This window comes from Ahaetulla prasina, chromosome 2, assembly GCF_028640845.1.
Source record: "Ahaetulla prasina isolate Xishuangbanna chromosome 2, ASM2864084v1, whole genome shotgun sequence".
NCBI lineage: Eukaryota > Metazoa > Chordata > Lepidosauria > Squamata > Colubridae > Ahaetulla > Ahaetulla prasina.
The window spans coordinates 154,645,116-154,660,995 of record NC_080540.1 but is presented as its reverse complement, the minus strand read 5'-3'; the positions used below and the strand labels follow the sequence as shown (position 1 = coordinate 154,660,995).

General features: G+C 44.6%; 1 protein-coding gene across 3 annotated transcripts in view; it reads left to right on the top strand.

Annotated features, from left to right (window-relative positions):
- The window catches only part of ASIC1 (acid sensing ion channel subunit 1), a 348,048-nt gene that overhangs the window by 264,410 nt on the left and 67,758 nt on the right, over positions 1 to 15,880 (top strand). The window contains exon 1 of one of the 3 annotated variants that reach the window (XM_058171243.1): positions 10,501 to 11,157. The exons of the other annotated variants lie outside the window; for them this stretch is intronic. Within the exon in view, the coding sequence (XP_058027226.1) occupies positions 10,501 to 11,157 (657 nt within the window). Of the gene's footprint in view, positions 1 to 10,500; positions 11,158 to 15,880 lie in introns of those variants that run through there. 3 annotated transcript variants of the gene reach the window in all.

The following is a 15,880-nucleotide window of genomic DNA, read 5'->3' as shown; positions in this document are numbered from 1 at the left end:
GCTACCCAGGCTCACTGTGAAAGCACGATTGACTGATTTGTGCACAGCTAGATCTGCAGTTAAAGATGGGAGAACAGGCCGGGTTCTTCATTTCTCTGCTCAACTGGCCCCTCTGATTAGTGCTGACCACCAGCAGACATCCTTCTGCTTATTCTTCAGCTCCTCCTCTCCTCTATTCCCAGAGCTTTCATGACCTTCCAGAGCCATACCAACAAATCCGTAGGTACCTTCCTTCATCCAACATACAAGAGCTCCGTATCTCTAACATGGAGATATAGAAAAAAACATTGAAGTTTCCTTTGAATGCATTTCAGATCGCTAGGGAACCAGTAAGGCCTTTTTAAAAAGGAAAAAAAAAAAGGTGTATTTAAAATCACATACATCAGGGAAAAAATGCACCGCGAAGTTTAAATTACATTAAATCATAAATAAGCCCAGGAGCTATAAATACATGTAGCGGTTCTGGATCATCAAGAAATATCAAATACCGAGTTCAATAAAAATGTTTTCAGCCCACCTCTTCAATGAGAGTCTCCCCCCAGCCCCCAACTGCATCGCTAACTCTATCCAGCTATGAATCTTTCACTGGCGTTCCTGAAGATGTGAGCAGTGCTGTGTTTGCAGAGCCTAAGCTCACCCCATTAAGCCATCCTCCTTAATCTCTGCTCTGCTGAGCCAAGCACTTTGTGGGAAATATTTGTAGCTGCTTTATTCCTGGGTCAGAGACCACTGGTCCAACCGAGCCCCAAGTCTTTTCTGCTGTGACCAGCTGTCAACTTCTCAGGGCATTTGTTTTTTTATTTTTATTTATTAAATTTATTTGCCACCCGACTCGTTTCAAAGAGCATCTGGGCAGCTTACAGCATCATAAACGTTAAACTCATAAAAAGATAAATATTTCTAAAACAATAAAAATGGAAGCTGCAATGAAAAACAGAATTATAGTGAGTTAAAAGATGAGGAGGGAGGGAGGGAGGGAGCAGGATGCATTGTGTGGGGGAGGGAGGTGAGGTTGGCTCTTAATTCATCAGCCACCTCCAAGGTGATGCTCCTCCATTGGGGAACCAAGCCATCTGGATGAGCCAGGTCTTCAGGCCTTTATGGAAGGTCAGAAGCAGGGATGGCATTCACTTATCTTCGCTATCGGTTCACAAATGCCATCTCCGCACATACGCAGGACAGTGGTGGGTTTCAAAAATTTTTACTACCGGTTCTGTGTGTGGTTTGGTGGGCATGGCATGGCTTGGTGGACGTGGCTTGGGCGTGGCAGGGAAGGATACTGCAAAATCCCCATTTCCTCCCGATCAGCTGGGACTTGGGAAGCAGAGAATAGATGGGGTCAAGGCCAGTCAGAATTTTTACTACCAGTTCTCTGAACTACTCAAAATTTCCACTACCGGTTCTCCAGAACTAGTCAGAACCTGCTGAAACCCACCTCTGGCCGATATGCCCTAGTTGAACCATATGTGAAAAGAATAGTCATGTGTTTGCAAAGGTCGGGTACCAGAGCATTTTTGCATATCCGAAGCTCTAGTATAATCCTTAACATCTCTAAGTAAAGAGAAGCATCTTGGTCAAAACTCTCCACTGACCAGCTGCACGAGGAAGCATCATTTGTAGAAGCCCAATTCCTTTTTTCCTGTGCCTACTAATTTAGCCGATTAGGGAAGCTACAAAGGATCAGTTTGTGTTAGTACTTGGATTGAGGGTGGGGGAGGAGAGGAAACCACTTAGGAATTTCAGAGTTGTTAATTGGACTGGAAAGTAAAAAAATAAAATAAAATGTAACTCAAGGAGAAGCCCATAAGTAAATTGCCTTTATAACTGCCACCAAAACGGCAGAAATGTAATCACCAAGCGTAAAGCTTGACTCAAGCGTGTCTTGATTTTATACCTTATAACCAGCAGGTGGCACCCAAGAGTCTCCAGTCAAAAGGGCCAAGGAGGCAGTTCACCAAGAGTTAAGTCACCAAGACACTTCAGGAGTTCAGATTATGCTGATCTAGCACTAGCCGGAAAAGAAAGTCCGTTTCCCCACTATTCCCTCTCCGGGGCCCCAAAGAGCTGCCCATCTTGCATGTTCTCATCTCCCCTTTTAGGTGGATCAGCAGTGATCAAGCGGCATGAAATTACTCTGCGGCTGCTGCTTAATGGTCTCCCGAGCGCAGGGCAAAGAAACCACAAGGTAAAAGAGGAAGAGAAAATTGCGAGCGCAGGAGAGGAACGCCTTCATTAGCCAAGGCCGTCTGCTACCTATATAGTTTTGTTCTGCCTGATTGCCCCAAATCCCAAATCTGCAGCGGCAGTTCTCTGTGTGAGAATCCTCACCCCAGATACTCTTTCTTTAAAGGGAGGTCCTATATTTTCAAATATTCCTCCTTATTCTACACTGGCTCCATTGCATCTGGCCAATGGTCCACATTTTTCAGTCCGAAAGATCCACTGAACATTAAACACTTAAAAAAAAAGAAAGAAAGAAACCAGCAATGTTTGGCATAGAATAGAATAGAATAGAATAGAATAGAATAGAATAGAATAGAATAGAATAGAATAGAATAGAACAGAACAGAACAGAACAGAACAGAACAGAACAACAGAACAGAACAGAATAGAATAGAATTTGTATTGGCCAAGTGTGATTGGACACGCAAGGAATTTGTCTTGGTGCATGTGCTCTCAGTGTACATAAAAGAAAAGATACCTTCGTCAAGGTAGAACACTTACAACACTTAATGATAGTCATAGGGTACAAATAAGCAATAAGGAACCAATCAATATTGTAGTGTTACTGAGCATTGCCCTAGTAATTTAGCTCGTCCAAATATGCCCTTTTGATTCTAGGGACAGCTCCCTCAAACTCTGGCCGGGAAAGTTTGCCGCCTTTTTCTCAAGTCCCTGTTGCTGCACCTTGAACAGCAGGCATTAATCCACTTTCATGCTTATCGCTCTGTCATGAAAAGCTTCTCTTGCTGATTTCCACAGATCAAATTATTACTACAAAACCCAGAGCAGGGCGAGTCATCTGGGTTTTTAGCCTCTTTGATTAGCTGAACTCAAGTTTTTGATATGGCATTGAACCATTTCTTCTTGTTACTAAGCCAATGCAGCGGAGGGTTTCATATTTTGTTACCACCGGTTCGCCCCCCGCATGCACGCTTCCTTCGCGAGCGCACCTCCCGCACATGCACCCGGCCTCAAAAACGTGCCTAAATAGGACAGCATAGAGCAGGGGTAGTCAACCTTTTTATACCTACTGCCCACTTTTGTATCTCTATTAGTAGTAAAATTTTCTAAGCACCCACCGGATCCACAGTAATGCGCCATGTATCGTCATCTTCGCATTCCTCTCGCGCATCATGGATTGGGTTTGGGGGGGCACCGGCTACCAGCTCTGCTTGTCTGTTACAGCTGGGTGGTTTGGGAGGAGATGCACGAACTATTCTGGGACGAGGCTCTTTTGTTTGCGGTCGCACTATAGCGCCATTTAGTTTCAGTTACGTAATGTGAACTAAACTTACGTGCGGGCGATACAAATAGTATATTTTCAGAAATTTGAATTGTCACGGGGAATTTTATGAAAACCTAATGAAAATGTTTTTAAATAATGCTATGAAAATTTAAAAAAAAGTCAATTAAATTTAAAAAAAGAAAAGTGCTTCAGTATCGGACAAAACCCCTACTGCCCACCATGAAAGCTGGAATGTCCACTAGTGGGTGGTAGGGACCAGATTGACTACCACTGGCATAGAGCCTGGGCAGCTGGGCGGGCCAACCCGTGATTTCTGCTACCGGTTCGCTCAAACCTGTCCAAACCGGCTGAATTCCACCTCTGAGCCAATGAGTGATGCCAGCAACTTTTTTGGCCCTCCTTGAAAGCAGCTCCTTTGTCCTTAGCAGCTGAAGTCCTGTTTTCTTATCATTGTTAAGTCCTTAACTAGCCTTAACCGGCTCCTGAAGTTCAAAGCACAGAGTCTCAGCTAGGGAAAGGGGAAGAAAAAAAAACTGGTGATCTTGCAAGAGAGACCCATTAGTAACAGAAGCTACTAATCCATCTGAAATTCAGAGAATTCATTCTGTTTGTTAGCAAAGGGCAGAGCACCCATCAGGTCAGCCAGAGGACATTGGGGAGGTCCTGGCAGAATGTATCAGAAATGGTCACCATTTACTCGCATTGAACAAGGAAAAAAGATGGCAGCTCCAAACTTCCCCTCAGCCATGCCCGGCAAAGACGTTTTGTTGACCTTTCCTATCTGCGGCTTTTTCTCTTAGAAGTCAAAAGTATCCAGGTGGTCCTCGACTTACGACCACAATTGAGCCCAAAATTCATGTTGTTAAGTGAGATTATTCATTAAGTGAGTAGTCCTACCCCGTTTTATGACTTTTTTTCTTCCCGCATTTGTGAGGTGAATTTGCTGCGGTTGTTAAATGAGTAACGTGGTTGTTAAGTGAATCTGGCTTCCCCGTTGACTTTGCTTGTCAGAAGGCCACCGAAGGGGATCACGTGACTCTGGGACACTGCGACCGTTGTAAATGTGAATCAGTTGTCAAGCATCCGAATGTAAATCCTACGACCATGGGGATGCTGCAATGGCCATAAGTGTGAAAAATGGTCACAAGTCACTTTTTCCAATGCCATTGTAACTTCAAGCGGTCACTAAGTGAACTGTTGCAAGTCGAGGACTACCGGTACATTTGTCTCCAGGTTGTTAGTGGGGTTTCAGTTCTCATGAAGTATCTTTCTATGGGCATCTATTATCTGTTTAAAGGCTCTTTCAAGCTTAAGGTACTGGAAGAGGCAGCCGGTCAACCTAGTCCCGTTCCCTGCTCTCCTATTCAATAAATGGATACCGAAAGCCGTCGAATCTCCCTTTATGTCCCAGACTCGTGGGGTGCTCACGTCTAGCTCTGGAGCGGAAAAGATTGTCACACAAAGCAAAAAGGAAAGTCGGTCTCACTCTAAAAACCTTTTGTTTATTTATTTATTTATTTTATTTTATTAGATTTTTATACCGCCCTTCTCCCGAAGGACTCAGGGCGGTGTACAGCCAGAATCAAATACAGAATATATACAATTAAAAGAATTTAAAATAAACTATTACTAAACGGCCGATAATTTAAAAGATTTAAAAATTTAAAATATTACTAAAACCCCAATTTAAAATCAACTATTTATGCCAGTCCTGCTTGAATAAATAAATACGTTTTTAGCTCACGACGAAAGGTCCGAAGATCAGGCACTTGATTGTTGCCCTGCTCTCAATGCAGTGCCTGGGGCATAATGGGATTAGTTGATTTTAAGGTGTTACTTTAGTATGGTATGTGAAATAAACTCAGTGATGTCCTTGTTTGTTTCAGAGTTAGCAAACCACATTCAAAAAGAAGGCTTGTTGCTGACATAGTAGAACTTTCCTTGATATGTCAATACAGGTGGTCCTCAACCTAGGAACAGGTCACTTAGCAACCATTCAAATTTACATCCTGGGGGTACTTATGAGCCAGTTCTGAAGTTCCACCGGCCATCCCCGTATGTCAGGCGCTTAGCAAGTGGCTCACATTTACGGCCATTTGCAGCATCCTGAAATCAAATGTTATGATGTTTTTGCTAAAAACCAGCATTTACTTCTGGTTTTTGGAAAAAACAGCCCATAGCAAACAATTGGTTCATTTAATATCCTATTTCCCCCAAAATAAGACTCAACCGGAAAACAAGCCCTAAGCATGATTTTTTCAGGATGCTAGTAATATAAGCCCTACCCCAAAAACAAGCCCCACTTAAGATTGTCAGCCAGACTGAAGCATTTAGTACCATATTTCCCCAAAAACAAACCCCAACCAGAAAATAAGCCCTAATTCATCTTTTGGAGCAAAAATTAATATAAGACCTGGTCTTATTTTCAAGGGAACACGGTAACCACAGTGGTCACTTTATGACTGTGGCATTCACTTAATGAATGCTATGAAACAGTCATAAAAATGGGTCCCTCAGAGCTGACCCATTTTACAATCATTACAACTATAACTGTTATGGGCAGGCTCCTTTATGGTTGTAAATCAGGGATTACCCTATAGGATATATTTCTGCTTGGTTTGTGGTTTTCTGGTTTATTCTAGTTTTGTTTCCTTTTCCATGTATATACTACCCTTTTCCCCCGAAAATAAGACCCTGTCTTATATTTTTTTGATCCCTGAAATAAGCGCTTGGCCTTATTGCCATGCATTCAAAAGCCAGATTGGGTTTATTATCAGGGGTTGTCTTATTTTGGGGGAAACAGGATCCTGAAACTCCCATAAACTTTAACTGGGCAAAATGCCGCATCCTAGGCCAGCAATTTTTGAGCCAAGATACTTCAAATGAGCTAACTTACAGAGCGTGTACAAAATTTGAGACTCGTGACTTCCAAGGGAATTTTTATTTATTTATTTATTTGATTTTTATACCGCCCTTCTCCCGAAGGACTCAGGGCGCTGTACAGGCAGAAGTAAAACAGGTAATACAATGTACAATTTAAAATGCAAATTAAAAAACTTATTTTAAAATTAGCCTGAGAAGTTAAAATATAACATAAACTAAAAACCCCATTTAAAATTAATTAATAGAGAAATTTAAAATTGATAAAATTCAATTCAAGCCAGCCCCGCGCGAATGAAAAGATGTGTCTTCAGTTCACAACGGAATGTCCGAAGGTCAGGTATTTGGCGTAAACCCGGGGGAAGCTCATTCCAGAGTGTGGGAGCCCCCACAGAGAAGGCCCTTCCCCTGGGGGCCGCCAGCCGACATTGTTTGGCGGACGGCACCCTGAGAAGTCCCTCTCTATGAGAGCGTACAGGTCGGTGGGAGGCATGTGGTAACAGCAGGCGGTCCCGTAAGTACCCAGGCCCTAAGCCATGGAGCGCTTTAAAGGTCGTAACCAAAACCTTAAAGTGCACTCGAAAGGCCACAGGTAGCCAGTGCAGTCTGCGCAGGAGCGGTGTTACATGGGAGCTACGAGTAGCTCCCTCTATCACCCGCGCAGCTGCATTCTGGACTAACTGAAGCCTCCGAGTGCACTTCAAGGGGAGCCCCATGTAGAGAGCATTACAATAATCCAAGCGAGAGGTAACGAGCGCATGAGTGACTGTGCACAAGGCATCCTGATCAAGGAAGGGGCGCAACTGCCGGACCAGGCGAACCTGGTGGAAGGCCCTCCTGGAGACGGCCGTCAAATGATCTTCAAACGACAGCCGTTCATCCAGGAGGACACCTAAGTTGTGCACCCTATCCTTTGGGGCCAGTAACTCGCCTCCAACAGTCAGCTGCGGCTGCAGCTGACTGAATCGGGATGCCAGCATCCACAGCCACTCCGTCTTGGAGGGATTAAGCTTGAGCCTTTTTCTCCCCATCCAGACCCGTACGGCTTCCAAATACCAGGCCAGCACTTCAACAACTTCATTGGGATGGCCCGGGGTGGAAAAGTACAGCTGGGTGTCATTCGCATACTGCTGGTATCTCACCCCGAAGCCACTGATGATCTCACCCAACGGCTTCATGTAGATGTTGAACAGAAGGGGTGAGAGAATCGACCCCTGCGGCACCCCACAAGTGAGGCACCTCGCGGTCGACCTCTGCCCCCCTGTCAACACATGACATGTAGGAAAGTTGTGGCTGCTTCAATACTGCCAGGCTGTTGCTGCAGTCATGGCATCTTCATCTTTAGCATTCCGTGACAGTTTCCCAGCCACTCTTGCAATCCCTCCCTCCCTCACGCAGCTGCAGCCCCTTATCTGCCTGCTGGAAATGAAAGGGGAAAGAAGGGAGTTGGGGAGGGACAGAGGGAGGGAGGGAGGGAAGAATAGGAAAAGAGGAGCCCCTGCTCACCCTTCCCAGCCCATGCCATACCTCCATGCCCTGTGCAAACTGTGCTGCCCACCACACACACCTTCCTAAATGCACTCTTCTTGATCCATGCCACCTCTCTCCACACATCATCCCTTACCTGCACAACACCTCTTCCCCATTCCCAAGCACCCACAGACATCCTTCCCAACCCTCACACTACCTCTTGCATACTCCTGCAAACCCCCAATACCATTCCCTATCTGCACCATCCCCTTCATGACCCTGAAAAATAGATGCAGCACCTGTGATGCACCCCAGTGCACCCTTCTCAAACCATGCTGCCCAGCCAAATGCCCTCCCCAACCCATGTGGCATCTTTTGCGCACACCTGTACACTCCATGCCACCTTTTGCATACTGCCCTATACCCTCTCTTCTTCTTCTTTTCCATGACAGCAGCCACTTAGTTGCCTCTGGCCTTGGAAGGGAGGGAAGGAAGGAAGGAAGGAAGGAAGGAAGGAAGGAAGGAAGGAAGGAAGGAAGGAAGGAAGGAAGGAAGGAAGGAAGGAAAGATTTCCCTGCCAGATTCCCACAAGGAAATTCAGTGGGGAATCTGGCAGGAAGCCAGAAGTCATTACTACTCCACTGCTTTTTGTCCACCCTTGGTCATTCTGTTTCTCTATGTAGTGATGACCCAACAGGGCGCAGGTTGGTCTATTATACTGCATGGGGTCTCCATGGGTGAGTCAAAAATTGCAAACTGATGGGTGCAGCACAAAATGTACAAAAGGATCAGAGCTTTATTCAAGAGGCTGTGCCTGCCACCTTGCAGATTTTGGCATGCATCTCTGAAGATTGCACTGAGTGAGAATAAACTTGAATTCAGTCCGCATGATAGGATAAATGTTTGTACTTTCTTCACAAAGTGACAGCAGTGAACATTAGTGTCTCCATAATTATAGTCTTTGGATATTCCTGTGATGGCGAACCTATGGCATGCATGCCACAGGTGGCACACATAGCCATATCAGTGGGCACACGAGCTCAGCTCCGGCGCGCATGCACTACACAGGACAGCTGATTTTTGGACCTTCTGGGCCCACCAGAAGTAGGGAAACAGGCTGTTTCCTGTCTCCGAAAGGCCTGGGAGGTGGTGGGGAAGGTCCATTTTTCTCTCTCACCTGGCTCCAGAGTGCCTCTATGAGTCTGAGGAGAGCCAAAATGGCCTGCCCCACCCACCCCAGGCCCTCCGGAGGCCAGAAATAGCCCATTTCCCAACTTCCAGTTGGACAGGAAGTGATATTTTTTGCTGTCCCCAGCCTCCAGAGCCTCTCTAGGAGCGGGGGGGATCACACACGCATCCATGGGGGGTCACGCACGCATCTGCGGGGGCGGGACGCATAAAATTATGGGTGTTGGTGCACACGCATGCGATCCCCCCACCCACCCACCCTTCCTGGCACGCAATGGCAAAAAGGTTAGCCATCACTGGGGTATTTCATCACGGAACAACATGTAAATGACCACATAATGCAGGTTTCTCAAGTATGAAGCTTTCCAAAGCTAAGGAGATTGCAATTCCCAGAATACCCAGTTAGCAAGGCCAGTTATGAGGGTTGCAAGAATGGTAGTTCTGGAAAGGGTTTTGCTGGGGAATTCTGGTATCACAACTTTTGGTCTGAATTTTCAGTGTAATAAAATTCCTAAGATCGCCGTTCAAGGCAACTTTATTTCTGTGAATTGCAGTCTGAAGAGGTTCAACTGGTCCTGAGTTTCACGGCCTCTCTGTCCAGAAAACAGCCATGTAGAACTTCAAGGATGAAACACAGACTCAGACCACCTTGGGGATAACCTGATTTAAATCAGAAGGGCGGTTTTATTTAGAGATTCCTGGATCCTTTCAGTCTAGCTATACACAAAAGCTGCAAGAGGTTGGAACTTTGCAGCAACATGCTGGGTGCAGGAAACAGTTCAGCGGGGGCCTGGCTTCAGTAGGCACTGAGTTGTGAGGGGGGAAGGGAAGAGGAGGAGGTGGTGAGAAGGAGAGATGCTTGTCCTTCCCTCAGCATCTCCCCTCCCAGCCCAACACAGAAACCAAGGAAGCCGATGAATTATTAAACAGGCCCTGTCCAAGGCGCCTGGGTCAGACTTCTGTGCTGCTGTAGGCTGTATGCTAATACCCAGGCTGGTCTTCTAGAATTGACTGGGGACGGCTACTCAGTCCAGCACAGCCACGAATGTCCAACTTTGGAGCAGAAGATCAGAGAACTGAAGCTCTTCAAGATTTTTGCTTCCATCTGGAGGGTTTTGGGAAGAGTTTGAGACTCCGCAAAGCTGCTTTGGAGTAGATGGTCATCAGCTCCTCCAGCCACTCCTTGCAGCAGGCCATCTTCCGAATTCTCTGTTTTGGATCTGTCTTATTTTCTTGGTTGGCATCGTAATTCCAGCCTCGTTTCTTCTTTTTATTCCTTTCTCCTGTTCCTTCTCCCTGTTTCTTTCGGCCCAATCCCAGCCCTTTTCTCACCTCCTTCTGGCATCTCCCAAACTTACTTCAGCTACTTTCTGTTCCTTCCCTTTCCCTAATGATTCACCTCTGACCTCCAGCACTAAGAAATCCTAGGGGACTCCTGTTAATAGCCAGCCAGGGAGGGGTCTACTGGAAGAAACCTGGCAAGAAACGAGAGAATGCCGATCCAGATATTCTGCACCATCTCCTTCTCCTCAAGCAAAGAGAAACCCATCGACAAGAGTCCTGCTGAAAGTAATCACCACAAATCTCTTTATGACCAGCACGATCCAGAAGAGTCAGAGAAGGACTCCAAAGGGGAAGAAGAACTAGGGGAGAAAGATGAAGGAACAACCCCAAACCTGGCAGCCTTTGCCAACAGCTGCACCTTGCATGGTGCCAACCATATCTTCATAGGGAATGGATTTGGAATCCGCCAGGTCCTCTGGGCAGGTGCGTTCCTGATCTCTCTGTCCATTTTCTTATCCCAGGTAGCTGGGCGAATTTTTTACTATCTGGAATATCATCATATCACACAGCTGGATGAGCAGGAGAGCCCACAGCTGACTTTCCCAGCTGTCACTTTCTGCAATATCAATCGCATCCGAGTGTCTCAGCTCACCTATGATTACTTGTCTTATATTTCACCGCTTTTGGGCTATGATGTGGGTACCTACCTGGAAGCAGGCTTCCCACTGGCTACACCTAGCTTTGAAGAGCCAGAGGAGCCCCTCAATCTGCTGAACTTTTATGACCGCAGCAGCCATCAGCTGGAGGACATGATGTTGACTTGTAGATATCGTGGGGAAATTTGCAGGCCTGAAGATTTTACTGTGGTGAGTGATGATTACCTAGTTTATGTAGTTATCAGCAATGGGAAGAAACCTTAGTTTTGCTGAGAGCTTAGCTGCTGGCTAGTTGGTAGAATACTTCCTTTCTGAAGATTAACTGAAAAAGTTACGAAACATAATCAAGTTTTTGACCTTTTCAGAACTTTTCTACAAGATGGGTGTGAAGTAAAAATATATGGGAAGGGCAGGACAGAAAATTGGTCATTATGAAAAAGAACAGACTGTACCAATATTAAGATTTGTTTTGCCATATTAATTGACAGAAATAGGGTTGGAAAAGACGCTACAGCCAAAACACCTCCCTCAGGGACAGAAATACCTTGCATCAAATGTCTAGATACCATCTTGCTTTATTTCTGCTCAAGTCTAAGATGCGCTAGGTTAAATTAAACAATACACGAGTTTTGAACGGCAACACAGTTTCTGTTTAGCAATAGGCGTTAGGGAATTAATTGAGTAGGCAACATAGATGTTTCCACATCAATAATAGGGAGTTGTGGGAGTTATACTCCAAAATATTTAGAGTACAGCAAGATTAGGACATACATCTACAATGTTTTGCATCTAGATCTAATCTCAGTTCTGTGTTGGAAGGTGGGATAAATAACAAGTTAGGGTTAATTGATCTTCAGTTGCATTTGGGTGCCTCAGTTCACCTAGGGTATCTTATTACATAATATTTATGATATTTTGGCTATAATTAGTATTACAATAATGGATAAACAATTATGGAGGATGAGAGTTGCCTTTACATGATATCTACACAATCTGCTGAGTGACTTTTTTTTTCCATGCTTAAAATTAAAGCATTACTTGGTAGAGACGTTAGCCTCAGATATCAGCACTAAAAACCTTTCTTTCATGATTTTTTATTTTTTCTCTTTACTTCTATGCAGGAAATGTCCATTTCTTAACTATTTAATATCTCAATATTTCTAAGGGTAATTTTAAAGATCCACCTCTGGCTTGGCAAACTAGTTCTTCACAGACTGATGCGATCTGATCCTGAAAATATCAGCCAGCACATTGACCTGCATATTCTATCGTTGCATTTGTTGTCCATAATTGTTTTGTTGTTTTTTTTTAAAAAGCACATTTCCTGGTTCTGTCCGCTTATCAAACATGACTCAGCCCTCCACTTATGTTTGTGTGAAAGACTCGTGTACCTCTCCAGATTCCAATTTAAGCAATGTGTGGGAGAGGATTTCCCCAGCAATAAATTATTTGTGTGGAATTGTTCAGAGAAGCAACTGTCTTGATGGAAAAGCACCGCACCATCATCGGTGCTGGAGAAAAATGTAATATGTATGATAATCAGTTAAATGGAAAAGAGTTAATAGCCTAAAAAAATAAATACTGTAAATTGGCTGACAGGTCAAGTTATTTCTCTTGAGGTTTGCAAAGGATTGCTTAGCGTTAAAAGAAGAAGAAGAAGGAGAGGGGGGAGGTGGCAGCTTCATTTATGTATTTCAAAGCATTTCTGCATTTTAATGCAGAAGAGCCCTGCTCAAAGGAATAGCTGGAAACCCTACTTCTAGGCCACACAAGGCACGTGTGAAGAGCCCTAATCCCAATCCTGGAGGGACAGCTCATTTTTCCTACCATGTCATGCCAGGTCCTGCTCTATAGTAGATTTTGTGTGAGTTTTACCTCTCTCTCTGGTGTTCGTTAAAGCAGGGGCCTCCAACCTTGGTGACTTGACGACTTGCGGACTTCAACTCCCAGAATTGCTGGCGGAGGAATTCTGGGAGTTGAAGTCCACAAGTCATAAAGTCACCAAGGCTGGCAATCCCTGCATTAAGTAGGGATGTGATGTGCCCTTGTGCAAGGGGAAAAAACGGTTCCTCTGAATCACTTTGGAAGCAAGCGCAGGGCTCTCTTAAATGGGTACAATTCATGGATGTGTGTTTTACAATCGCAGATCAGATCAGGCAAATCTGAACCGCACTGAGATTATGGGCCGTAAATGTGGGAGGTTAACTTCTCTTTCTGATGTCAATTGCTTTCTTTGGCTTCACCTCAGTGAATACCAATGGCATCCCACTTGAAATGCACTTAGCCACTTGTCAATACTAAAACTCATGCGCACACCCTGTCCCCAGCAGCTGCTGTTTATATCACAAGTGTAGAGTTGCAATTAAGTTCCCTTCTTTCTTTGACTCTGAGCCATTGGCTCTGAGAAATTGATCAAGCTTAATCTCTGATCTCACCGGCAGAAATCCTTATCCGCTCAGCTAAACACTTGGAATTTTAATACAGTATCTTCCATCACAAGGAATGGCAAACCATTTCAGTCATTATAATTTTTATTCTTTTTTTTTCCCCTCAAACTACCGAGGAATCCAGCATCTTTCTCGTCTCAGGTTTGAGTTCTAAATGCTTGAACGCACAGATACTGGTGAGAACTATTCAGTAGCACAGAAGCATCTTCTCTTCTCTCTTCATACACAAAAATATTCTCATTTATGGTGGCTCTTGAACACTTTTCCGGGGGGGCGGGGGGCGGTGTTTGAAAATAAATCCTTTGGCAAAGCAAAGGGGGAAATATTCCAGAGGTGCAAGTCTGTCATCCAGCAGATGAAGATCCTAGCAGCTCCAGCCAACATGGCTCTCCATCCGAGATGTGTCCAAAGCATCTGAAAAAGATTTTCTATCCTCCCATATCATTCCATGGTATTTCTTGGCATTTCCTTGCTCCTGGCACCCTCTAACAAATATTCGATTCATAGACATCCGAAAGCAGCAAAGCACAGGGACGAGAAAAGAATAAAGACAGTAAAATGCTATTTGTTAAGATAGAAATAGAATGGGGAGGGGAAGAGAATTCCTGTTAGGAAGTCCTAACAGGCTTTTTAAAAAAAGGCTTTGAATGGGAGAGGCGATTAGGGCTCCTTTGTGAATCGCTGCCTTTGCCCTTGTAAAGGTAGATATTTGAGCTTCTTGATCAGTATCACAAAAGTCCTCTTTTCCTGAGCAAGGACATCAAAGTTGACTTCTCTTATTCACCCATTAGGAAACTAGAGAAGCACCAATAAAGGAGAATATTTGTAGCTCAGGGCTGAAATGAGGGGCTCTCTGAGCTTGCTTGTTTTCTTGCAGATGTTTCATTGCCCAAACTAGGATACATCATCAGTGCTAGCAAGGAGTGCGGTTTGCTGTCAGTTTATAATCGGGTGTCTTGCCTGTCTGTATGGGAGGCGTTGGTCTTAGAGATTCTTTGGTTGGGCTGTTTACTGATGGCTTTTTTGGCAGTTCCTTGGTTTGGAGTATCATGAGCTGTGGTGGCAAAGTGGTTAGAATGCAGTACTGCAGGCTACTTCTGCTGACTGCCGATTGCCAGCAGTTTGGCAGTTGAAATCTCACCAGGCTCGAGGTTGACTCAGCCTTCCATCCTTCCGAGGTCGGTAAAATGAGGACCCAGAGAGTTGGGGGCAATATCAGTAGTGGGTTCCACTTCACTACCTGTTTGGGAGCGCGCGTGTGCACATGCTTGCTTCACTCGCATGCAGCGCTTCTGCGCATGTGCAGAGCATCCGTGATGACATCCAGGCAGGTGGGCAGAGTCTCCTGCCACTGCCACTACCGGTTTGTCCGAACCGGTGTGAACCAGTAGAAACCCACCACTGGGCAATATGCTGACTCTGTAAACCACTTAGAGAGGACTGTTGAGCACTGTGAAGCAGTATATAAGTCTAAATGCTATTGTTATTGCTATTGTTTACTTGATTATTGGTCTAAAGTTAACCTTGGAAGTTCCCAAGCCTCTGCCCTGCTCCTTATCACCTCTGATGTATTACGTTTCAGTGCGATGGGCCTTCATCAGCCCAGTGACTTGTAAGGAGGTGAGCCAGATTCCCATTCTCCCACCAGCTGTGTGATTACAAAAGGGATTAATTTTTTTGGGACAAGTTATTATGATTTCCAGTCAAGGGTAGTAAGAGTCTAATAGAGCAGGTCTGAGCAATCTGTGGCTAAATAGAGGTGATCTTTGACATATGACTGTTTGCTTAGCGACTATTCAAAATTATGACAAACCCTAAAAAAGCTTCTTACGACCCAGATTCCGATATCCACCGTCCTGTTATGTCCACATGCATCTAGCAGCCACTTGACCACAAATGCCATGTTTTTGCCAGAAACCAGGGTTTACTTCTGGTTTCTGACAAAACCTCCCCATAGTGAACTATGGCTTCACATAACAACCATGGTGTTCACTTAATGACTGCTGCATTCATTTTACAACTGTGTTTGCTTTATGAGTGCGCTGTTCATTTAACGACTGCTGCAAAAAAGACCATAAAACTGAGTCTGATCATGTGATGACTCCCTTTGCAACGAACACACACACACACACACCGCCTCCCGTTGTGGGCTCAATTTTGGTCACAGGATGAGGACGATCTGGACATCTCCCAAATTTAAGAATTTAAGAAATTTAAATTTCTGTGCCATCCATTGGAGTTTTTAAAATAGCTGTATTTTTCTTCCATAGGCTCAATCAGATTCAGTTGTGCTGACATGCAGTGCTTTGTATCGCTCTGAATTGCAGAAACATTAAAAAAACTTTAGACGGTCTCAAAGATGCTTTTTCAAGAGGCAACTGGACTTTTTGGTTTTATCTTTAAAGACTTTTTGCTTCTCATCCAAGAAGGAATTCAAAGAAAACCCAGAAAGTCCAGTTGCCTCTTGAAAAACTTTGGGACAACCA